The 26,645-nt window shown below is 42.4% G+C and overlaps 1 protein-coding gene across 3 annotated transcripts in view; it reads left to right on the plus strand.

Moving 5' to 3' along the window:
• The window catches only part of LOC139548530 (limbic system-associated membrane protein-like), a 728,679-nt gene that overhangs the window by 676,297 nt on the left and 25,737 nt on the right, over positions 1–26,645 (plus strand). For all 3 annotated transcript variants that reach the window (XM_071358222.1, XM_071358219.1, XM_071358221.1), the window contains one exon: positions 4,325–4,557. In XM_071358222.1, coding sequence (XP_071214323.1) covers positions 4,325–4,557 — 233 coding nt within the window. The remainder of the gene's footprint in view (positions 1–4,324; positions 4,558–26,645) is intronic.

The raw sequence follows: 26,645 nt of genomic DNA on the forward strand, positions 1-26,645 counted from the left end.
AAGTAATACTGTAAATAAGCAATTTCAACAGTACCACTCATACCAAGACTTGAGTGGTCTTCTTATTCAAGATGACAGGTGCCTTGTCAAGTCTTGGTAATTAGAGGCCTCTGTGCCAGGGCAATCTAACCTTTAGCCCTCCCTCAAGGCCACAAGCAGCAGAGAGAGCGCTATTGCAAAGGCCTCATAGGGACCTGTGCTAATAGAGCCACAGCCAGTGATATGTAGAGTGAATACTAATCATTCACAGTAGCATACTCCAGTACCCTTGCTGTCCAGAAGCCTTACCTCCTTTGCTGTTACATTCTCTTCCTCAGAGTACAGTATTAACATGTCCTCAATTGTTTTTCCCTATGGATCATACCGAGGGTGTTTTACAGCAAATTATTTTCTAATGTATATAATGTATTATTTACTGTGAGGGAAGAGGTTGCTCATCTCAGGTTTATCCTCTGTTGTGGAGGCACAATGTGCAGAGAGCGCATCTCAGGAGGTTTAATCGAAGCAGGATGCCCTTGCCTTACATCCCCTTGACTAGGATTCTCAGAGGTATCATCTATCTCACAGTTGTTATACTCAAGCAATCTTTTCTCACCTCCACAACTGGTTTTGCGAGACAGATAAACCAGCAGTCACTGTGCTATAAGGATGCATCTCAAAATAATCATCTCCTAGTTGACTGATTATTCAGACAGTGATGTATGTGAACCAGGAGAGCAAGAAAAGGTCCATGATGGGGAAATGTTCCAATGTTTTGTGGCTATTTAAAGGCTTTGTTGTGGAAAAATGCCCAAAGACAAAGGAGAGGGTCTCAATCTTTCCAGATGCATTTATGTCACAAGCACACAGCTTCTTCCTCTGGGGGCTGTTCTGAGTGAATCATGTTGAACAGAAAGTGCTAAGTGTTCTGGGAAAAAGTCATTCAAAGGAGGCACCAAAAGGTGAAAGGAGCATCCTCAGGTAACCAGCAGCCTTTTTTTCTCTCCCCATTTCTCCCTTTTCTTCATTGTACAACATGTCTGTTCTGTTGCCACTGTGGGTTTATTTACTTGTACAGTTAGTTATATGTGCTGTATTTGCAGCATCTAGGATAGATTGATTTCCCGCAGGTCTCACCCTATGGGCTTGATTCGGATCCAGGGGGCATTTGTTTTTTTCCCCCTAATGATATCAATTCCTTTTAAGTCTATAAATAAAAGGAGACTTTTTCTCACCCTCATCATTTTTCTTTTAAATGCATCATTACACTCGGTGGATTTCATAAACAACCTTCAAAAACATCACACTTCCCTTTTGAATCAAAGCAATTAATGTGACCCTCACAATAAACTCTGTCAACACAATTTTACAAGAATAATAATGATTTCTGTTTCAACCCACTTTGCTTAATTTCGTCTTTTGCGTCGATTCAACAGTATATCAGTAGTTCCTAGGGTCTGTAATATTACCAGAATTTTCTTAATGGCAGACATGTGAAATGAATTAGTAGGTTGATTATTATGTACACTATACACAAACATGGCTAATTAATCACCTGGTTGTTTATGAACGTGTGAAATCATTAGTCCTCTAAAGACATTTTTATTTGGCATCCGTTGAGGGCCGTCTGCTCTGTACTTTACCTACCAAGGGCTTTTCTATTCCTCCTAGTTTTTAAGCGAATGCACTGTTCCCTCTAAGCCATGTCCTTGGAGAATACCGACCACCTTCCCGGAAATACACTTAACCTGCTACCGAGAACGTATATGGGGCGAGGAAATGCTGTAAGGGGAAAAGATATGACCTGGTTTTGCCTTTTTCCTCTGTGTGCCACGTGCAAACAGAAAGACTTGTTAAAGGAACAGCCCCCCTCACAAACCAAAGTAGAAAGGTAGTTAGCCCATGACCTGCCGACATAATTCTCCATTCTTTTAATCAAAACCGTGTTACGGGGGGTTTGGTCAGGTTTATTGATCGCTCGAGAGAGAGCAGGTGTGATTATGTAAGTGAGCTGGTTGTTTTTTCAGTGTTTTTTGTATCCTGCCTGTAGAGCAGCTGTGCCTCCCAGCACCCCCTCACACCCCCTCAGCATGGTTCAGTTCAGTCCGTTCTGCTGGGGGAAGTATGAAGGCAGTACATGGGGAGTAGCTGTCTGCCAGAGCGTGGCACCTCTCCCCTCTCATTAGAGTCTCCCACTCTGCATCTGCTGTCTGTACTGGGAGCTGTGGACTTCCCCCACAGCGAACCCTGCAGCATGGCCGTGGCCCAGCTCAGCTCAGCAGCACAGGCATCCGTCAAACCCACCAGACCCCTGTCATCCTGCCTGCCTCACCACCTGCCTGCTGCTCGCCAAAACAGGGGTTGCCTTAGAGACAGGGAGGGAGGGAGGCAGGAGCCACTTGCCTTCTAGGCCAGCAGCTTATTAGTTTGAACAGGAAAAAGGTTTGGCTGGCGCCCTGCATGCGGTGGCCAGGGGGCGTTGGGGCCTGCGGAGGGTTTGTGAAGCGCGATGAGGAAACTACTGTGCTCCTGCTGTAGTTCTGCTCACCTGACGGGGAGTCCAGGGTGTTTCTGATTGGAGGGCAGAGGGTTAGAACGGGTTCCTATTGGCTGATAAAGGTGTTGGAAAAAGCTTTATTTAAGAGACATGTACAGTATCTCAGATGTCATGAAGTGATGTCATGGCTATTGGGTATTATTCGGGGTTTGCCTGTGAAGGGTGGAGTTTTTTTTGGAATGGGTTAAATTCCCAAAAAGCGTCTCAGAGTAGCAGTGTTGGTCTAGGATCAGGTCCCTTCTGACAAAACTGATCCTAGATCAGCATTCTTACTCTGAGACGCTATACAAATACAGGCCATTATTAAGATGGTGTAACGGGTGTCCTCCTCCTCTTCAGACGAAGAGGAGGAGTAGGGATTGGACCAAAGTGCAGCGTGATATTTGGACATAATGAAGTTTATTAAAGTACTGACGAAAACCGAAAACACTTCAACAAACTACAAAATAAGAAAACGACGTAGACAGACCTGAACATGGAACTTACATAAATGCACGAAGAACTCACGAACAGGAACGGACTACATCAAACGAACAAACAAACCGAAACAGTCCCGTGTGGTGCAACATACACAGACACAGAAGACAATCACCCACAAACAAACAGTGTGAACAGCCAACCTATATATGGTTCTCAATCAGAGGAAACGTCAAACACCTGTCCCTGATTGAGAACCATATAAGGCTAATTACAAGTAACCTAAACATAGAAACACAAAACATAGAATGCCCACCCCAACTCACGCCCTGACCAACTAAACACATACAAAAATAACATAAAACAGGTCAGGAACGTGACAGATGGTGACCCTCCCAGATTGCTGATAAGCCACCTCTCCTTCAATAGGAAAGGCCACAGTAGTGACACAACTGCATGTGAGAACCCCTCAGGGTCATCGTGAAACAACTTCTGCTCCCCGACTAATTCCCTTTCTGTTTTGAATACACCCAATAAACTATGTCGAGGGGCTGAGTTTTCAATTTGCATTTCCGGCGTATGTCTGCCATGTTATATTATGCATGATATCCATTCTCATCGATTCAGACGTCCCCTTACATTTATTCATTAAGCAGGCGCTCTAACACACAGAGTCGTAGGCGTCATACTTATACACTGCATAATGCTCTGACAGCATGCAACAAGCCGAGGTAAACAAGAGGATACTGATGTCCTTTTTAATCAAGAGGAGAACCATCACTGTTCACCTACATATATATGTGGTCCTCTGTAGCTCTGTTGGTAGAGCATGGTGCTTGTAACACCAGGATAGTGGGTTTGATTCATAGGACCACCCATATGAAAAAAAGGGATGCACGCATGACTGTAAGTCGCTTTGGATAAAAACATTTGCTTAATGGCATATATTATACATTTATCAGAAGAGAGAGCAAAGCAGGAAGAACTAGAGAGATAGGAAAGAGCTTAAAAGGATATTGTCAAATCTACTTCCCCAGAGTCAGATGAACTTGTGCGTGTAGTTTGAAGAAAGTTGCTAACTAGTGCTTGCGCAGTTGCTAACTAGCGTTAGAGCAATGACTGGAAGTCTCTGGGTATCTGCTAGCATGTTCTCAGCTATCCCTCAGAGATGCCTCAGATTAGGAGGAGTAATTTTCATTCCAATAATTAATCTTTTGTTTATCTTTGGTCACTACATATAGTGGTCTCTCCCTATATACAATAGACCTACATAGATTTGAATAATAATTTCACACGGTTCTGGCGCATAATTCTTTTCAAATCGACCTGATTCGTAACTTGGTTAATTTCCTCTCTCTTTTCTCCTTCCAGGTGTTACGTGGATGATAAGGTGTCCAAAGTTGCCTGGCTCAACCGATCCAACATCATCTTCGCTGGGGAGGACAAGTGGTCGCTGGACCCGCGTGTGGACCTGGTGAACAAGGGCCAGCTGGAGTACAGTCTTCGCATCCAGAAAGTGGATGTGTACGACGAGGGCTCCTACACATGTTCCATCCAGACCAAACAGCAGTCCAAGACCTCTAATGTCCATCTCATTGTCCAAGGTAGGCACTAGCACAATTAACCAATCAATCAACCAATCAATCAACCAATCAATCAATCCAAAAAGTGTATTTATAATGCCCTTTTTACAGTAAAAGTTTACAGTAACCTGGCCATTGTTAGGTTCAGAATAAACAGAGTAAAAACTGAAACGGACGACTATAAAAATCTTTAACCAAGTTTACTCACCCACTGTGTCATACAGCTGCAAAGACAACATACAAGCCACACAAGTACGTCTTTATACCTTCTGGCCCCTGTGGCCCCCCTCCCAGCAGTGTCTTCTCTTTTCATCTGTTGACCTTATCTCGAGTTGAGTTCCACATTCCACATCCCTTCCACATCCCTCATGGTCCTGGTTCCTCAGAAACTGGTCTGCCTTATCAAGAACTGAAATTAGACTGTTGCCCTTTGCCTCCCTCCCTAGGAACGTTCATATTCAACAATAACATATTTGAAGAGAAATGAACTTTCTGCACTTCCCCTTTTCTCACTCAGTAACTTTCCACCCAACTAGTTCCTCTTGACCCTTTCTTGACCCCTAACATGTGCATTCCTTATGCATGTAAAGTAACCAATAAGTTCTAGTATGGTAACATGGATAAGTATATTTCAACCATGTACATGGTGGGCTGTCTCAAGACTGACAGCCCACCATCGTCCTCCGTCAACCAGCAGCCCACCTATAGGTCTCTGTAATCTCATTGTCTTCCATATTATCGGGACAGCTGACAGGGAGTTCTCTTTAGCTGTCAAGAACTCCTTATCAACTGTCCACACAGTATGAAAGACAAGGAGATGTCTGTCTGCCCGGCAGAATGTAGATCTGAGGCCCTCACTGTGAGGTCTTGTTTCTTGCCGTTTCCCCTGAAGCAATTTCCAGTAGTTCTTTATCTTAATCTTGGTACACTTGTGCTGCACATCAAACCTGAAGCTGAAATTCAAGTTAACCCATTAACGTTGATTATTTTGTGCTATAATGTGTTTGTTTGTGCAATACTAGTTTGTGCAATAATAGTTTGTGCAATAATTGTGTCTATATTTTGTGTAACAGCCCCATTGATGTCAGCACCACCCCCCTATTGGAAATTCATCTCAGACAACTAGTGATTAGGGATGGAAGAGATCCTAAAATAGCATTTTATCACACAAAAGCTACAGGAGAACGCCGACACATAACGATGAACTTAAGAGCTGGTCTATTAATAGCACTAAAAGTTCAATACATGAATTGATGCTTGTGCCGTGTTCTAAGTGGATCTGTCCCAGCAAATTCTTCCTTGTTACCAGAATCCCATTGGGTTCCATTAGACACTGCTTGATCGTTGGTATTTCTCATATCGTCTTCCTGTGTTTCCATTTATCTGCACATATTTCATGACTTTGACATTTAGAGCTAAACATTGATTCTACATTGTATTTCGTCCTTCTTTACTTTTTTCTCCAATAGTCCTACTGTAGACTTCAACTGTTATGTGGATATGGGCTGACATTAGCCTGGTCCCAGATCTGTTTGTGCTGTCTTGCCAACTCCTATGGTCATTTTTATAACAATGTGACAGCTTACTTCTTCCTATGTGAAGCATTTCATTCATTTCCTCTCCCGCCATGCTGAAACTATGGCTTCATATTGAAAGCATATCACATCCCACTGTGTTAGTAATAGTAGAATTCTGATTGGCTAGAGGAGAAAGTCACACCGTCATCACATCATTCAATTATCCAACACCCATTTACTGCTGAATCCGGCGCCGAAAAGAGATGGCTGCCTCGCTTCGTGTTCCTTGGAAAATATGCAGTATTTTGTTTTTTTACGTGTTATTTCTTACATCGGTACCCCGGGGTAATCTTAGGTTTCATTACATACAGTCGGGAGGAACTACTGAACATACGATTAACGTCAACTCATCATCGTTCCTACCAGGAATATGACTTTCCCGAAACGGATCCAGTGTTTTGCCTTCCACACAATACAATGGATCTGATCCCAGCCGGCGACCCTGTGCGACGCCGAAAAAGGGGAAAACGTGGCGGTCTCGTGGTCAGGCTTCGGAGACGGGCACATCGCGCTCCACTCCCTAGCATACTACTCGCCAATGTCCAGTCTCTTGACAATAAGGTTGATGAAATCCGAGCACGGGTAGCATTCCAGAGAGACATCAGGGATTGCAACGTGCTCTGCTTCACGGAAACATGGCTAACTCAAGGGACGCTAACGGAGTCGGTGCAGCCAGCTGGTTTCTTCATGCATCGCGCCGACAGAAACAAACATCTTTCCGGTAAGAAGAGGGGCGGGGGGGTATGCCTTATGATTAACGAGAAGTGGTGTGATCATCATAACAACACACAAGAACTCAAGTCGTTCTGTTCACCTGATCTAGAACTCCTCACAATCAAATGTCGACCGCATTATCTACCAAGGGAATTCTCGTCAATCATAATCACAGCCGTATACATTCCCCCCCAAGCAGACACATCGATGGCCCTGAACGAACTTTATCTGACTCTTTGTAAACTGGAAACCACACACCCTGAGGCTGCATTCATCGTAGCTGGGGATTTTAACAAGGCTAATCTAAAAACAAAACTCCCTAAATTCTATCAGCATATCGATTGTGCTACCAGGGCTGGAAAAACACTAGACCATTGTTATACTAATTTCCGCGACGCTTATAAGGCCCTCCCCCGCCCCCCTTTCGGAAAAGCTGACCACGACTCCATTTTGTTGATTCCAGCCTACAAACAAAAACTCAAACAACAAGCTCCCGCGCTCAGGTCTGTTCAACGCTGGTCCGACCAATCTGAATCCACGCTTCAAGACTGCTTCGATCACGCGGATTGGAATATGTTCCGCATCGCGTCCAACAACAATATTGACGAATATGCTGATTCGGTGAGCGAGTTCATTAGGAAGTGCATTGACGATGTCGTACCCACAGCAACGATAAAAACATTCCCAAACCAGAAACCGTGGATTGACGGCAGCATTCGCGTGAAACTGAAAGCGCGAACCACTGCTTTTAACCAGGGCAAGGTGACCGGAAGCATGACCGAATACAAACAGTGTAGCTATTCTCTCCGCAAGGCAATCAAACAGGCTAAGTCTCAGTACAGAGACAAAATCGAGTCGAAATTCAACAGCTCAGACACAAGAGGTATGTGGCAGGGTCTACAGTCAATCACGGATTACAAAAAGAAAACCAGCCCCGTCGAGGACCAGGATGTCTTGCTCCCAGACAGGCTAAACAACTTTTTTGCCCGCTTTGAGGACAATACAGTGCCACTGACACGGCCCCCTACCAAAACCTGCGGGCTCTCCTTCACTGCAGCCGAGGTGAGTAAAACATTTAAACGTGTTAACCCTCGCAAGGCTGCAGGCCCAGACGGCATTCCCAGCCGCGTCCTCAGAGCATGCGCAGACCAGCTGGCTGGTGTGTTTACGGACATATTCAATCAATCCTTATCCCAGTCTGCTGTTCCCACATGCTTCAAGAGGGCCACCATTGTTCCTGTTCCCAAGAAAGCTAAGGTAACTGAGCTAAACGACTACCGCCCCGTAGCACTCACTTCCGTCATCATGAAGTGCTTTGAGAGACTAGTCAAGGACCATATCACCTCCACCCTACCGGACACCCTAGACCCACTCCAATTTGCTTACCGACCCAATAGGTCCACAGACGACGCAATCGCAACCACACTGCACACTGCCCTAACCCATCTGGACAAGAGGAATACCCATGTGAGAATGCTGTTCATCGATTACAGCTCAGCATTTAACACCATAGTACCCTCCAAACTCGTCATCAAGCTCGAGACCCTGGGTCTCGACCCCGCCCTGTGCAACTGGGTCCTGGACTTCCTGACGGGCCGCCCCCAGGTGGTGAGGGTAGGTAACAACATCTCCACCCCGCTGATCCTCAACACTGGGGCCCCACAAGGGTGCGTTCTGAGCCCTCTCCTGTACTCCCTGTTCACCCACGACTGCGTGGCCATGCACGCCTCCAACTCAATCAGCAGCGCCTCTTCAACCTCAGGAGGCTGAAGAAATTCGGCTTGTCACCAAAAGCACTCACAAACTTCTACAGATGCACAATCGAGAGCATCCTGTCGGGCTGTATCACCGCCTGGTACGGCAACTGCTCCGCCCACAACCGTAAGGCTCTCCAGAGGGTAGTGAGGTCTGCAGAACGCATCACCAGGGGCAAACTACCTGCCCTCCAGGACACCTACACCACCCGATGTCACAGGAAGGCCATAAAGATCATCAAGGACAACAACCACCCAAGCCACTGCCTGTTCACCCCGCTATCATCCAGAAGGCGAGGTCAGTACAGGTGCATCAAAGCAGGGACCGAGAGACTGAAAAACAGCTTCTATCTCAAGGCCATCAGACTGTTAAACAGCCACCACTAACATTTAGCGGCCGCTGCCAACATACTGACCCAACTCCAGCCACTTTAAAAATGGGAATTGATGGAAATTATGTAAAAATGTACCACTAGCCACTTTAAGCAATGCCACTTAATACAATGTTTACATACCCTACATTACCCATCTCATATGTATATATACTGTACTCTATATCATCTACTGCATCTTGCCATCTTTATGCAATACATGTACCACTAGCCACTTTAAACTATGCCACTTATGTTTACATACCCTACAGTACTCATCTCATATGTATATACCGTACTCTATACCATCTACTGCATCTGCCATGCCGTTCTGTACCACCACTCATTCATATATCTTTATGTACATATTCTTTATCCCTTTACACTTGTGTGTGTGTGTAAGGTAGTAGTGTGGAATTGTTAGGTTAGATTACTGTTGGTTATTACTGCATTGTCGGAACTAGAAGCACAAGCATTTCGCTACACTCGCATTAACATCTGCTAACCATGTGTATGTGACTAATAAAATTTGATTTGATTTGATTTGAATCCAACATTTTTTGCACATAGCTTAAGGGGGAATGTCTGCCGGATGAAGTGTGTGTGGTTTCCCTTTCAACGACACAAACAAGAAAATCCAAAAGCTGAGTAAAAAAAGTGGTATGAAATGGTATGAACATTTTTCCAACCGCAGCAGAAACACTGCCTCTACCTGCTAGTTAGCTATCAGAGAACATGTTCATGTAACCGAAGCTGACACAATTTCTGCAAGCAGGGACACCAGTGTAATTGGAAAACAAATGATCAGACAAAGTACATTTTCTGTGAATAATAAAGCCATGGACTTGCAGCACGCTTCTAGGCATCGGTGCTTAAAGACAGGGTCATTGCACATGATTTGAATCATAATATGGCGATTTTCCCAACCCATTCGCTTTTGATTTTGAGGTACCCGAGCTAGCCGTTGACGTGGAGCCATTGAAAATCATCTGTGTGACTAGGATACCCCGACACCATTGGTTGACTTTGGTGTTTGCTAAGCATATGACAGTGTGTCAAGAGCAATTTGTGCATTAGTGTATGCTGGTCATGTGCCAAATGTTTGAGACCATTGAAATCTGTCATTAAAATAGATCCCATGATGGTTTCCTATTGCAGCAGGCAGCAGTAATCGGTTTTTTTGTGCAGCAAACAGCACCGCTTTGTCAGCGGATTTTTATCAGAATTGATTTGGTCGCTTATAAATTAACGTCAGCATTTTTCATTCTTTGTTAAGAAATCAAAATCATTTAAATTAGAGTGCCAAGCAGCAACGCGGGGTCTTAGCAGACAAGCACACAGATCTAGCATGCAGTGAAAAGAGATACTACTATAAACTCCTACTTGTTTACCAAATAAGTCAGATCCAAGATTTGAACTACTTTGTGTTTGCTTTAGCATCACCGTATGTATATCCATTAGCAACCTCCATCTGGGTTTCCTCAGCTATCTTTCAACGCATTAGTTTTGCTATTTAGTTCATGATTAGGATGAAGTCCACATACCACATTTTGAGTCAATCAAAGTGGCAGTTAATGAAAGGACGTTTTTATTTATTTTTTATTTCACCTTTATTTAACCAGGTAGGCCAGTTGAGAACATGTTCTCATTTACAACTGCGACCTGAATTGATTGACATTACATTTATTTGGTCATAAAAATTGCTCTCGAGCTAATTCCAACTTCATGTTCATAATGATATATCAGTGTAGTTTCATCTCAATCATCGTCATAAAGGATCTCCATAGTGATTCCTTTATCTCCGATCAATACAGGGGTGATACACAATGGCTTTGTCCACATTTAGCCCTGAATCACAATGGGGTGGTATTTAATGGGGTGAACCGAGGCACTTACTAAGGAGATGGTGAAGGCAGTATGCCACTCTAAAGAGTGGGTGGGAGGTGTAAGCAGTTCTACTTTGAAGTCTGCACAAGGAGGAGGAACTGACCTTTACCAATTATCATGGGACAGTCGGAACCTTTTAGTGGTCCTTCAGGAAGCCATCTCCCCCACCCACCTTTCCTTGCTGAAAGGCTCCTTATTGCCAAGGCCATTGTCAGACATATTGTGTTACTAGTCTGTCTTTTTGGTGGCGGCTTTAACACTTCAGCTACCAAGTGGATCGGTGGCTGCTCCCGGCCGCCAATCCACGCCCCTGCAGAAGAATGGCTGTCTTCTCCTTGCCCATTATTTTAGCGATTGTGTGGGAGGAAGAGAACGCGACACACTACACAACTGCAGATATTGTCTGTCGCCTTTGAACCTATTAACGAAACGGACTCCTTGATGTTTTAATGAAAGAAACAATTTAGTATTCCGTTTTCTCTTTGGCTGACTTGGCTGAAATCAAGGGGGAAAAAAGGCATCTCCTTTAATCTTTTTTATGCTCGGCAGAGGAGGCACCTCATGCATTTAAATGGGGCCATCCCGCGGACACACGTGACTTCAGACACATCAATAGGGCTTCAGGTGTAGGGCTGCCATGTTTCAGAGGATAAGTAGATGCCCATCCCATCATTCCTGGAGAGCCTCTCCTTTTTCCACTTTTCAAGACTGTAATATAGATGGCCAACCTCTTTAGATGTTATGTATGGAAAATGGAGTGCTGTCCTGGCCACATGCTCTCTGTCTCACCTGGCAACTGGTCTGAAAATATCCTCTCCCCAGCTATGCTTTAATAGGGTCCTGTCACTTATGTCAGGCTGTCTCGACCCTACAACAGTCCTCAGGTCAGCAGTATGCTCATTCTTTGCACTCTGCCACTCATCACAGGTCGTTCACATTGTTAGGGCCTTGCTCTCACTCTTATCGTCAACTGTGAAAGAGCTGACCAATGGTCCAATTTCAGAACTGAAAAGACTTAGGCCTCAGAACTGTGAATAGCTTGTCCTATCAATCATTCACTCCTAGAACCCAATAGTAGCTTTTTGTTGAAGGGATCTGTGCTATTGTGGGATTAGTTGACTGATTCTGCTCATTCAGACACACATCACATGCACTTTGAGGTTATTTTTGTATAATCAAAAGCGCTATATTATTATTATCACTACAGACGATAAACTTTATTTGAAATGAACAAAATAATGATTATTCTCTGAGGGCTTAAAGGCCCAGTGCAGTCAAACACACACACACACACACACATATACACACATACACATACATACACACACACACACACACACACACACACACACACACACACACACACACACACACACACACACACACACACACACACACACACACACACACACACACACACACACACACACACACACACACACAAACACATATATATTCAGTGGCAAGAAAGAATATGTGAGCCCTTTGGAAATACCTGTATTTCTGCATAAATTGGTCATAAGATTTGATCTGATCTTAGTGTTTTTTGTAGTGAAGGCAGCTCTAACTAACATCTCCAGTCTTGTCTCATTGATTGTCATTAACCTAGGGGTTCACATAGTTTTTCCAACGTACACTGTTAATGTTTAAATGATGTATTCAATATAGACAAGTAAAATACACAATAATTTGTGTGTTATTAGTTTAAGCACACTATGTTTGTCTATTGCTGCGACTTAGATGAAGATCAGATCAAGTTTGATGACCAATCCAGGTAATTCCAAAGGGGTCACATACTTTTTCTTGCCACTGTATATATACAGTACCAGTAAAAAGTTTGGACACACCTACTCATTCAAGGGTTTTTCTTTACTTTTACTGTTTTTTACATTGTAGAATAATAGTGAATACATCAAAACTATGAAATAACACCTATGGAATCTCTGCATATGTGGTTCCCACCATAAAGCATAGTGGAGGAGGTGTGATGGTATGGGGGTGATTTGCTGGTGACACTGTCGGTGATTTATTTAGAATTCAAGGCACACTTAACCAGCATGGCTACCACAGCATTCTGCATTAATACGCCATCCCATCTGGTTGGCGCTTAGTGGGGCTATCATTTGTTTTCCAACAGGACAATGACCTAAAACACACCTCCAGGCAGTGTAAGGGCTTTTGACCAAGAAGGAGAGTGATGGAGTGCTGCATCAGGTGACCTGGCCTACACAATCACCTGACCTCAACCCAATTGAGATGGTTTGGGATGAGTTGGACTGCAGAGTGAAGGAAAGGCAGCCAATAAGTGCTCAGCACATGTGGGAACTCCTTCAAGACTGTTGGAAAAGCATTCCTCATAAAGCTGGTTGAGACAATGCCAAGAGTGTGCAAATCTGTCATCAAGGCAAAGGGCTACTTTGAAGAATTTAAAATATAAAATATATTCTGATTTGTTTAACACTTTTTTGGTTACTACATGATTCCATGTGTGTTATTTCATAGTTTTGATGTCTTCACTATTATTCTACAATATAGAAGAAGAAAAAATCTAAAATAAAGAAAACCCTTGAATGAGTAGGTGTGTCCAAACTTTTGACTGGTACTGTATGTACAGTTGAAGTCGGAAGTTTACATAAACCCGTTTTTCAACCACTCCACAAATGTCTTGTTAACAAACTATAGTTTTGGCAAGTCGGTTAGGACATCTACTTTGTGCATGACACAAGTAATTCTTCCCACAATTGTTTACAGACAGATTATTTCACTTATAATTCACTGTATCACAATTCAAGTGGGTCAGAAGTTTATATACACTAAGTTGACTGTGCCTTTAAACAGCTTGGAAAATTCCAGAAAATTATATCATGGCTTTAGAAGCATCTGATAGGCTAATTGACAACATTTGAGTCAATTGGAGGTGTACCTGTGGATCTATTTCAAGGCCTACCTTCAAACTCAGTGCCTCTTTGCTTTAAATCATGGGAAAATCAAAAGAAGTCGGCCAAGACCTCAGAAAAACATTGTAGACCTCCACAAGTCTGGTTTATTCTTGGGAGCAATTTCCAAACGTCTGAAGGTACCACGTTCATCTGTACAAATAGTACGCAAGTATAAACACCATGGGACCACGCAGCCGTCATACCGCTCAGGAAGGAGACGAGTTCTGTCTCCTAGAGATGAACGTACTTTGGTGCGAAAAGTGCAAATCAATCCCAGAACAACAGCAAAGGACCTTGTGAAGATGCTGGAGGAAACAGGTACAAACGTATCTATATCCACAGTAAAACGAGTCCTGTATCGACATAACCTGAAAGGCCGCTCAGCAAGAAAGAAGCCACTGTTCCAAAACCGCCATAAAAAAGCCAGACTACGGTTTGCAACTGCACATGGGGACAAAAATGTCTACTTTTTGTAGAAATGTCCTCTGGTCCGATGAAACAAAAATAGAACTGTTTGGCCATAATGACCATTGTTATGTTTGGAGGAAGAAGGGGTAGGCTTGCAAGCCGAAGAACACCATCCCAACCGTGAAGCACGGGGTGGCAGCATCATGTTGTGGGGGTGTATTTCTGCAGGAGGGACTGGTGCACTTCACAAAATAGATGGCATCATGAGGTAGGACAATGATGTGGATATTTTGAACTAACATCTCAGGACATCAGTCAGGAAGTTAAATCTTGGTCGCAAATGGGTCTTCCAAATGGACAATGACCCCAAGCATACTTCCGAAGTTGTGGCAAAATGGCTTAAGGACAACAAAGTCAAGGTATTGGAGTGGCCATCACAAAGCCCTGACCTCAATCCTATAGAACATTTGTGGGCAGAACTGAAAAAGTGTGTGCGAGCAAGGAGTCCTACAAACCTGACTCAGCTACACCAGCTCTGTCAGGAGGAATGGGCCAACATTCACCCAACTTGTTGTGGGAAGCTTGTGGAAGGCTACTTGAAACGTTTGACCCAAGTTAAACAATTTAAAGGCAATGCTACCAAATACTAATTGAGTGTATGTAAACGTCTGACCCACTGGGAATGTGATGAAAGAAGTAAAAGAAATAAAAGCTGAAATAAATCATTCTCTCTACTATTATTCTGACATTTCACATTCTTAAAATAAAGTGGTGATTCTAACTGACCTATGACAGGGAATGTTTACTAGAATTAAATGTCAGGAATTGTGAAAAACTGAGTTTAAATGTATTTGGCTAAGGTGTATGTAAACTTCCGACTTCAACTATGTATATTGGATATATAAATATAGATATATAGATATATATATATCCACACTATGAGGTTCGAATAATACTGTTAATTTGTGAAAATTATGATAATGCCCTTTTAGTTTAAGAGTTGTTTAAAAAGACTGCCTGACATTTCAGTTTCTATTTTGGTAGAATGGAGTTTTGGCCTGCCTGGTGACATCACCAGGTGATTAATTGGTTAATAGACCAATAAGAGAGGGGAAGGGGGATACCTAGTCAGTTGAATGCCTTCAACTGAAATGTGTCTTCCGCATTTAACCCAACACGAGAGTTCCAAACCTCTCTGCCAATAACAGCTAGTTTTCAGTTTCCCCCTACCTACTCCGACCACTCCAGGTCCTAGCAAAATTCTTGCTTGAGAAATTGCTCTTTGCTACGAAGCTATTTATTTTTATTTTTTTACAATTTTCATTGAAAACAATCACACTAAAGGTTCTTAATTGTTATGATTTGATATTGAGATAAAAACAGCTGCATTGGATCTTTAACATCCGCTGGTATCTACATGCCAAGCGTAATTGTCATTCCGAAATAGGGTAGCACCTGTCATTAAGGATTTTGTTTTGTTGACAGCACAAAATGTTGAATAGATCACTTTGTTTTGATCTTCACTTTGTTTTGACATTCACTTTTGCACTCATAACCACACACACAAAGTGGGGTTAAGTGACGAATACTAATGATCAGTTATGAAAGCTTATAGTTTGAACATTTTTATTGCATTAATGCTGAAGGTCAGCATGACCTACGGATGTAGGATCTTAATTTGATCTATCTTTTGTTGCGGAGAATGTTCATGCACTTGTACAGTGCAAACTTGTACTGTGTTTGAGTTTTTAAAAGGCTTCTAAAGTTTGTAATTTCAACTTTGAAATTTCAGACTTGGTTTGCCCTAACGGAAATTGTATCAACCCCCCCAAAACTCCCTTAATTATAATCCACATAATAATTCACATTTCCTGTTGCTGCACGTTTTTTTCCTGCTGTAGCAAACTGGCTCAAATTAAGATCCTACATCTGTAGAATATTATCAGAAAATAGCCTTTTGACTAGCATCCAACACATATCCAAATATAGTAGACTAGAGAGCTTAGACTCAGCAATGGCATCTGTTATTAGTTAGTGTTTCATTGGCATGTTAGGCATTTTCTAATAAATGTGTTAGTTGATTGCACAGACTCAAATAGTTCTCCGTTCTCCAGCTGTCTAAAGGGCCATTTTGTTCGGCCATAAAGCTGATATAGCATTTCCACACTAAGTCCTCAAGACGTGTGTTCACTATACATTCCCCTATTATAACCTGGAGACAGCAGTACACTTCTTTGGCTGCTCTGAACACTGAGTCTGACACATTGACACAATTTGTCGAGTGTATATCTACAAACTCCTTCTGGAATTTACATTGAGTGTACGAAACATTAGGACATGGTCTTTCAATGACATAGACTGGCCAGGTGAATCCAGGTGAAAGCTATTATCCCTTATTGATGCCACCTTCAATCCACTTCAATCAGTGTAGATGAAGGGCAGGAGACAGGTTAAAGAAGGCTTTTTAAGCCTCGAGACAATTATGACTGATTATGATTGTGTATGTGTGCCATTCAGAGAGTGAATGGGCAAGACAAAAGATTTACAGTAAGTGCCTTTGAACGGGGGGGTGTGGTAGTAGGTGCCAGGCGCACCGGTTTGAGTGTGTGAAGAACTGCAAGGCTGACTGGTTTTTCACGCTCAACAGTTTCCTGTGTGTATCAAGAATGGTCCACCCTCCAAAGGACATCAGCCAACTTGACCCAACTGTAGTAAGCATTGGAGTCTACATGGGCCAGCATCCCCGTGGAACGCTTTCAACACCTTGTAGAGTCCATGCCCCGACGAATTGAGGCTGTTCTGAGGGCACGGGGGGGGGGGGGGGGGGGGGGCGGCATGTTAAATGCATGTTAAAGGTTTTCCAGGAGTTGTTGTTCTGCCAATATTGTAAACATTTGTTGTTCCTTTAGGTCTTCTGAGAAATGTTACTGAGAATTCAGTAATGGTTATGAGTCATTAGTGGCCTCGGTCTCTCTCTTTCTCCATCTCTCTCTCCCTCCCTCGCTCTCTGTAGATACAGACCATCATCATTGTACTTGGTTATTCTGCCATTAGGTGCAGTATGTTAGGAAACTGTCTCTGCATTTATGATATTACAGTCTTTTATGGTTTATACATAGATGTGTAAGTGCTGTTGTAAACGACTCACAACTAGTTATAATTACAATACTATACCTCAACAGATGATGTACAATCGTTTCATGGAGAGGCTTTCAATGTATTGGTTAGTTATTACGTGTACTGGTACATATTGTGTCCGTGCTTGTTATTTCTCCTTTGAGCTAAAAAGCTTTTCAAGTGCACCACTTGGCAGTGGTGTAAAGTACTTAAGTAAAAAATACTTTAAAGTACTACTTACGTCGTTTTTGGGGGTATATTTACTTTACTTTTTATATTTTTGCCAACTTTTACTTTTACTTCACTACATTCCAAAAATAAATGATGTACTTTTTACTCCATACATTTTCCCTGACACCCAAAAGTACTCGTTACTTGTTGACAAGAAAATGGTCGAATTCACACACTTATCAAGAGAACATCCCTGGTCATCCCTTGTTCCTCTGATCTGGTGGACTCACTTAACACAAATGCTTTGTTTGTAAATTATGTCGGAGTGTTGGAGTGTCCCCCTGGTTATCTGTCAATAAAAAAAATTGTGCCGTCTGGTTTGCTTACAATAAGGTACTTGAAATGGTTTATACTTTTTCTTTTACTTTTGATTCTTAAGGACATTTTATCAATTCCATTTACTTTTGATACTTAAGTATATTTAAAACCAAATACTTTTATACTTATACTCAAGTAGTATTTTACCGGGTGACTTTCACTTGAGTCATTTTCTATTAAGGTATCTTTACTTTGTCTCAAGTATGAAAATTAAGTACTTTTTCCACCACTGCCACTTGGTAAGTACATGTATGTATGCCTAAGGCATTACAGAGAGGAGTAGGCTAATCATCCTTACTGAAGGCAGTCGACCAATACAGCAGTTAGGTTTGACACTGGAAGGTTTTCAGATATAGTCAGATATCTCCCTGGTCTCCCCACTACCACAGCTGCTCAGTACTAGCAGTCAGAGTATATTAAGCTCAAGCTAGGCTAATAGTCTGGATAGAAACATCAGTCACTCAGTCAATGCCATTGGGTCTGGTTGATTCTAGTTCAGATTGCTTCTCGTTACATCAAGTTGAAATGGAAATAGAAGAGAACCGCATACTAACCAAGAACTGCATTGTTCTTGTTTGATAATCAAGTGCAACTTGGAGTCTGGTGGTCCAATCAAACCTGCTTTAACAGTGTTTATGCAGTCTTTCTGTACAGATTGCTGCCCTAGCTTCCTCATTTCTTATTCAGAGAATTGGTACATCCATTTTGCTATTTTATTTGACCACACAGTAAAAAAAGTAATGTTTTTGCTGTTACGTAAATATAACAATGTACATTTGTTGGCATTAAATAAATAAAAAAAGGTACATCATAACTCGACAGTGGTCTCTTACCAGATGTAAGCACAAACCAAACACAACAAGCAAAACTGTTTGATAGGTTCAATTGAATATCACATGCCTAAGGCAAAGGAAAGGAATGCTTACATCGGTAACATTGTAGCACGGGTTCCTTACTGTAATCCCAAAACCGTTTGATAGATGTAATATTCAGTTGAACGAAACTTACACCAAATGAAGGGACGGTAAAAGAGGACTTTCAAAGTGGTACCAATAGAAAGGGTGTGGAAACTGAGGTCTTCCATCATTACATTGATCCCAAGCCTTCTAACTCATTACCCTTATAGTGTCAAGACAGTCTATCAACAGGGTTGGGTAGGTTACTTTCTAAATGTAATCCGCTACAGTTACTAGTTATATGTCCAAAATTGTAATCAGTAACGTAACTTTTGGGTTACCCAAACTCAGTAACGCAATCTGATTACATTCCATTATTTTTAGATTACTTTCCCCTTAAGAGGCATTAGAAGAAGACAAAAATGTATGTTACCAATTTAACGACATCTATTGCAGGATAAATCAATGTTAAAGTTTACATAGCTGGCCATATATGGATGTTACATTTTACTTTATGGGTTGGTTATGTAGGCTTCTTCTAACCCATCGCTTTCTACTACATATAATAATACGATTAAATTATAACTTTACATTAAAAACCAAAGTCTATCAGAATTCCAGTCATTCCAATAAATGTTATACCCCTTGATCTTCAAGAATAGGACTCGGAAATATGGAAGTATAGATTAGCCACATTGTTTTACCTGAGCATGACCCCAAAACGAAGGACTTATTAGCCAGCCTTACTCTGTTGTTTATGATTTTGTTGTCATGGAGAACTGATTGGGCTCATTGATTCTAGTTGAAAAATAAATGCTGCACTCATGGAATGGCATGCTCTGCCAAGAGTGTGCAAAGCTATCATCAAGGCAAAGGGTGGCTACTTTGAAGAATCTTAAATCTAAAATATATTTTGATTTGTTTAACACTTTTTTGGTTACTACATGATTCCTTATGTGTTATCATAGTTTTAATGTGTTCACTATTCTACAATGTAGAAAATAGTAAAAATAAAGAAAAGCCCTTTAATGAATTGGTATGTCCAAACTTTTGACTGGTACTGTATATATGATTTATAAATCCAAAAATGGATGTAGCAACTACAGATTGCCTCTTTAAGTCTATCTAAAGTGTTCACGTTTGAGCATGTGTCCATTAGACCTATGGATTTTTTTTTTATCAGCATGAATTAGATTGAGCAATTAAAGCCTGAACTTTTATTCCATGGGCTGGGATCCGCACTATGCAGCTGTTGCAAGAGCTCATTTTTCACTGGCTGTCCACTGGTTTCAAAAACAATGATTGATAGACCGTTTAAACTTCTTGAATTCAACCATTATTGGGTTCAAATACAGATTTAGATTTGTGAACAGCTGTCCACAACAACCACATTTCATAAGGCACAAATAGCTAAATGAGAGAGCAGCAGTGTGATTCACATCAATGCGCTATTTAGATATCAATAATAAGTGATATTCGTATCACCGTAGACTACACCACTGCTGTCATCCTTACCTCCAAGCGTTTAAATTGGATAATCTTTGGATGCCGACAGCAGTCGCACCACTGAAAGACATAGCTTGGACTAGCCTACAGAAGCCTATTCTTGCTCTTTTCCTGCGATCCATCAAACACATTTGGTGTGTCGTCATAGTGGTCTCTGACTTGTGGTCAGACACACTCAGGTGGAACAAACTTAAACTTGCGCCTTTTTTCAATGCTGATTTGAATGTCATTGAGAAAACAGAGAAGTGTCAAATATGTAATCTGATTACAATATTTTTGCTGGTAACGTGACGGATTACAGTTACAGTTTTTTTTGGTAATCCCTTACATGTAATCCGTTACTCCCCAACCCTGTCTATCAATCAGACTAAATTGAATAAAGTACCTTAATCCCATTGCTTGTTTAATCCAAATGACTGTAAAGTACAGGGTTTCAAAGGGCTTGTCTCTGGAGAGACAAGTTAATAGTCTTTCCCTCCCATCCCAGCCTGCACTTTACCTAATCCAACATTATTACACAGAACGGAGAGCAATCAAGGGAAATTGATTACCTGCTCTGATCGCTGGTTTGACTGCCAGAATCCGCGTTCTTGGTGCTTTTAGCTGCAGAAATATTTTGCCAAAGGGGCAGGTGAGCATGGCTTCAATCACGACATGGGGCTAGATTCAATCAGATTCCTGCTAGCCGACACACTGCATAGCTGTTTTTATGACAGTTTTATAGGTGGAACTGCGTTAGAGCTGTGAAATCCACAAACGGGTCCAGGCATTATAGCTTACCTATCGTGGATATTTCATTGGCTGCACAGATTTGCATTGGTAAGAAATCGAACACTGGAATGTGTGATGTAATCTACACCTCAATTAGGCTGATAGAATTCCTCATTATTTTGTTTAATGATTTTCAGTTTGAGGGTCGTTATTTATATATAGCCTACACTTTCTCGTTCTTAACTTCTAACGCGAGTGGGATGGTTGTGGCTTCGTGACAATGACCACACAGATGTGAGAGCTCCAACGAAGCGTTGTCCACTCACAGATGTGAGAGCGCCAACAAAGCGTTATCCACTCACAGATGTGAGAGCTCCAACGAAGCGTTGTCCACTCACAGATGTGAGAGCTCCAACAAAGCGTTATCCACTCACAGATGTGAGAGCTCCAACAAAGCGTTGTCCACTCACAGATGTGAGAGCTCCAACAAAGCATTATCCACTCACAGATGTGAGAGCTCCAACAAAGCGTAATCCACTCACAGATGTGAGAGCTCCAACGAAGCGTTGTCCACTCACAGATGTGAGAGCTCCAACGAAGCGTTGTCCACTCACAGATGTGAGAGCGCCAACAAAGCGTTATCCACTCACAGATGTGAGAGCTCCAACGAAGCGTTGTCCACTCACAGATGTGAGAGCGCCAACAAAGCATTATCCACTCACAGATGTGAGAGCGCCAACGAAGCGTTATCCACTCACAGATGTGAGAGCTCCAACGAAGCGTTGTCCACTCACAGATGTGAGAGCTCCAACGAAGCGTTGTCCACTCACAGATGTGAGAGCTCCAACGAAGCGTTGTCCACTCACAGATGTGAGAGCTCCAACGAAGCGTTGTCCACTCACAGATGTGAGAGCTCCAACGAAGCGTTGTCCACTCACAGATGTGAGAGCTCCAACGAAGCGTTGTCCACTCACAGATGTGAGAGCTCCAACGGGTTAGTGCTGAACTGATTGAATCTAGACCATGGTTTGTAATAGGAATCTATAACACAGTTTATCTATAGTTTTCACTTGAGGGGGGTTGGATGGAGGATTGTTTGTGAGCGTGGCCATTTATGATAATTTGGCAGTTCACATTGACCAATAAGATTACATGATGATAAGCTTATATTTATAGCCTCAATTGAACTTGGATTGCACTTGAGTTTGTAAGGTGTCCTCCTGATCTTATTGGCATATTTTCCATAGGTTATTAATTGATACGAATGGTAAATGCTCAATGCTAACGGTAGCTGTTTGCTAGTCTAGGGAAATAGCCGCCCTTCTCCAGAAATACACTACATATACAAAGGTATGTGGACACCCCTTCAAATTACTGGATTCATTTATTTCCAAACCCGTTGCTGACAGATGTACAAAATCGAGCACAGAGCCATGCAATCTCCATAGACAAACATTGGCAGTAGAATGGCCTTACTGAAGAGCTCAGTGACTTTCAACGTGGCACCGTCATAGGATGCCACCTTTCCAACAAGTCAATTCGTCAAATTTCTGCCCTGCTAGTCCCGGGCAACTGTAAGTGCTGTTATTGTGAAATGGAAACGTCTAGGAGCAAGAATGGCTCAGCCGTGAAGTGGTAGGCCACACAAGCTCACAGAACGTGACCTCTGAGTGCTGAAGCACGTAGCGCATAAAAATTGTCTGTCCTCGGTTGCATCACTCACTATCGAGTACCAAACTGCCTCTGGAAGGAACATCAGAACAAGAACTGTTTGTTGGGAGCTTCATGAAATGGGTTTCCATGGCTGAGCAGCCACACACAAGCCTAAGATCACCAGGGGTAATGTCAAGCGCCGGCTGGAGTGGTGTAAAGCTCCCTACCATTGGACTCTGGAGCACTGGAAACAGGTTCTTTGGAGTCATGAATCACGCTTCACCATCTGGCAGTCCGACGGATGAATCTGGGTTTGGCGGATGCCAGGAGAACGCTACCTGCCCCAATGCATAGTGCCAACTGTCAAGTTTTGTGGAGGAGTAATAATGGTCTGGGGCTGTTTTTCATGGTTCAGGCTCTTAGTTCCAGGGAAGGGAAATCTTAACGCTACAGCATACAATGACATTCTAGACGATTCTGTGCTTCCAACATTGTGGCAACCGTTTGGGGAAGGCCCATTCCTGTTTCAGCATGACAATGCCCCCGTGCACAAAGTGGTTTGTCGAGATCGGAAATGGTTTGTCGAGATCGGTGTGGAAGAACTTGACTGGCCTGCACAGAGCTCTGCCCTCAACCCCATTGAACACCTTTGGGATGGATTCAAACTCCGACTGCGAGCCAGGCCTAATCGCCCAACATCAGTGTCCGAGCTCACTAATGCTCATGTGGCTGAATGGAAGCAAGTCCCCGCAGCAATGTTACAACATCTCATGGAAAGCCTTCCCAGAAGAACGGAGGCTGTTTTAGCAGCAAAGTGGGGACCAACTCCATGTTAATGCCCATGATTTCGGAACAAGATATTCGACGAGCAAGTGTCCACATACTTTTGGTCATGTATCGTAACTTTAAGTCATACAGATAAGGGGTGAACTAAAGCACTGCTTTACAGAAAGTTCCATGAGTTTGCTGGAGGACTGAGAGCTCAAGAGAGCAGGAAGGAGTGTTAAACCCAAGTTCCTCTGAAAAGGAAAGGTCACCGCCAAGAGTTTCTCCTCCAGCCAGCTGTTGTCACCTCCTCTCTTTGTTTTCTTATCATCTCATTCCGTTTTATAAGGTATTAAATCATGATATGTGTTGAATACAAATTGAATCTGGGGTTTTTGGCACGCCGTCCTGAACGATGCGGATGATCGCCAAGGATAAAAGTACACATTGCCTTGAACTGGCAGTACATTTATTCAAGTTTACTTGAGATAAGAATTATAGCTTGTAGAATTTATAAAGAGCAACAATTTTTCACGAGTTGAAGTCCTGCTCATTGGGCACCAATGCATTTCTCTCTGCTGGGGCTTCGGTTGGCTTGTTAGAAATACTGACGCTACCTTTTCCCTTCCTATTGTTTTCTCCTTTCAACACAAACACCAATTATTTGTTTGTATGATTTATGAGTCTCTGCCCTTGTGGAAACCTCTCTGCCCTCCACTGGAACATCTCTAAAGAAAAAAAGCTACATTTGAATTAATCAGGGATTTGTCCTCAAGAAGACCTTTATCTGGCCAGCAGGAACTGCCTCCAAATGTCTCTCCACATCCACACAAAGCCTTGCTCAAAAGTGCCTCCAATGGGTATTAGTCTATTTGATATCCTCTCTCCCCTTTGAAAGTTCAGAGAGAGCTTTAGTTTAGATCATGGAGTGCTGCTGGCGATGATTATGTTGGTGGAGCAGCTACGAGCAGCAGCTCCAGCAGTTCTGCCAGAAGTGCACAATGAAAGGGGCCGAGGCACCCACTGCTCGGTGGCTCTGTGCACCACAGTATCCTGTTAAAAGTGTGCCATCTCTTTCAGCTACACAGTGGCAGCCGCTGCAGAAAAAACGCACCCCGAGGTCTCTGATCAAACATGTTGGCATCGGTTTCTTGTTTGTTATTATGAGGAAACTGGCAAACTCCAGAGTTTGTTCGTATTTAGTGAAATACTGATTTGTCATAGTGGTAACTCACATTGACACCATGAAGAATTCAAAGGGACTAGGATCAATGAGTCATAGGTTTATGCGCATTGAAAATGTAAGCGTATGCTTACAAAAACAGGCAAACTAACGATGAATCAGATCACAAGGCTCTACTTCCCTGTAACAATATTTTTCTAATGACAGAATCTGTTAGGAGGATTGTTTTAAATGAACAGTTTGGTTAATTGTGTCTGTTCTTTTTACTTTTCAATGCTGCCTTACTCAAGCAGACTCACAATGACAGTGTTCAAGAGCGTACTCATGTTCGTATGTGTCATGTCCTCTGGGCTTTTGAAAGAGGAGTGTAGGCTTATGCATAAACACTTTGACCGCAAAAGTCCCAATCCTGAAGACGCCCACTAAATTGATGGTTGCCTCTCCTTTAAAGACCTTGAATGGACAAGATTGCCTGGCTGTCATTCTCACTGTTTCCGCAGTAACAGATTGCCTTTTTGGGTCAAGGTTTGGGGAGGCACCCAGCAGCCAGTTATGAGCTTGTTTGAGGTGATTTTATTACATTTCAGAGGTGTCACAACATTCAGGAGGTTGTTCTGTGTCATCTGAAAGGTTCCTGGTTTAACGACCTTTTTGCACATCGAGGAAAGTAATTGGCAGCTAGTGCTAAAATCAGAACTCAGTGCTGCGAGCGCTTTCCGCTGATTATGCTTTAATGATTCAAATTACGGAAACATAATTGCCTCGACAACATTTAGGCCTGTAACATCAGCGGTCCAAATGTCATGTCTGAACGTGGCAGGATGCCGTGGGTGGAGAGACAGGAGGAGGGATCCGCAGAGGTCAGTTGGTATGGTAGTAGAGTCATTCAAAGAGCTCTGAATTACTGGTGTTCAATGAAATATAAACATCTCTGTTTTAACCGGTTGTAACTTTATACCTCACTATGATTTGTTATTGATTTGACTATGGAGTACGTCAAAGTGCGGTGCTCTACTTGATAGCAAGCTAACCCAAAGACTTCTGTTTCGACTGATCGGATACGAAAAAGGACTTTCACAAAAAAAACTGCTCATAGGAAAAATAACCGATAGAAGGATATTATTTTGTAGGAAGGACAAACATGATGCGCCTGTTCCTGGCATGATGCGCCTGTATTTTACATGAATAGCAAGTATACTGAACACAAATATAAACGCAACATGCAAAGATTTTACTGAGTTACAGTTCATATAAGGAAATCAGTCAATTGAAATACATGCATTAGGCCCTAATCTATGGATTTCCCATGACTGGGAATACAGATATGCATCTGTTAAAATAAATAAACCTCATAATGGGCCAATTGTGTTCGTTGTCCATAGCTTATGCCTGCCCATACCATAACCCCACCGCCACCATGGGGCACTCTGTTCACAACTTTGCCATCAGTAAACCGCTCACCCACACAATGCCATGCACGTGGCATGCAGTTGTGAGGCCGGTTGTACCTACTGCCAAATTCTCTAAAATTACGTTGGAGGCGGCTTATAGTAGAGAAATTAACATTACATTTTCTGGCAACAGCTCTGGTGAACATTTCTGCAGTCAGCATGCCAATTGCACGCTCCCTCAAAACTTAAGACATCTGTGGTTGTGTGGCAAAACTGCACACTTTAGAGTTGCCTTTTATTGTTCCCAGCACAAGGTGCACCGGTGTAATGATCATGCTGTTTAATCAGCTTCTTGATATGCCACACCTGGATTATCTTGGCAAATGAGAAATGCTAACTAACCAGGATGTAAACAAATTTGTTCCCCAATTTTTTGAGAAATAAGCTTTTTGTGTGTATGGAACATTTCTTGAATCTTTTATTTCAGCTCATGAAACATGGGACCGACACTTTACATGTTGCGTTTATATTTTTGTTCAATGTAGTTTGAGACATTACACAATGCAGGTGTGAGACATTTTTGGCTGGGAATACCTGTTGTTGTCATCCCCTCTCTTTCAACTGGAAGGCTCATTTCATGCATAGTACCTTGAAATGGTTGTACGTGCGTGCGTGCATGTGCCAGGCA

This window comes from Salvelinus alpinus, chromosome 21 (assembly GCF_045679555.1).
Source record: "Salvelinus alpinus chromosome 21, SLU_Salpinus.1, whole genome shotgun sequence".
NCBI classification, from domain to species: Eukaryota; Metazoa; Chordata; class Actinopteri; order Salmoniformes; family Salmonidae; genus Salvelinus; species Salvelinus alpinus.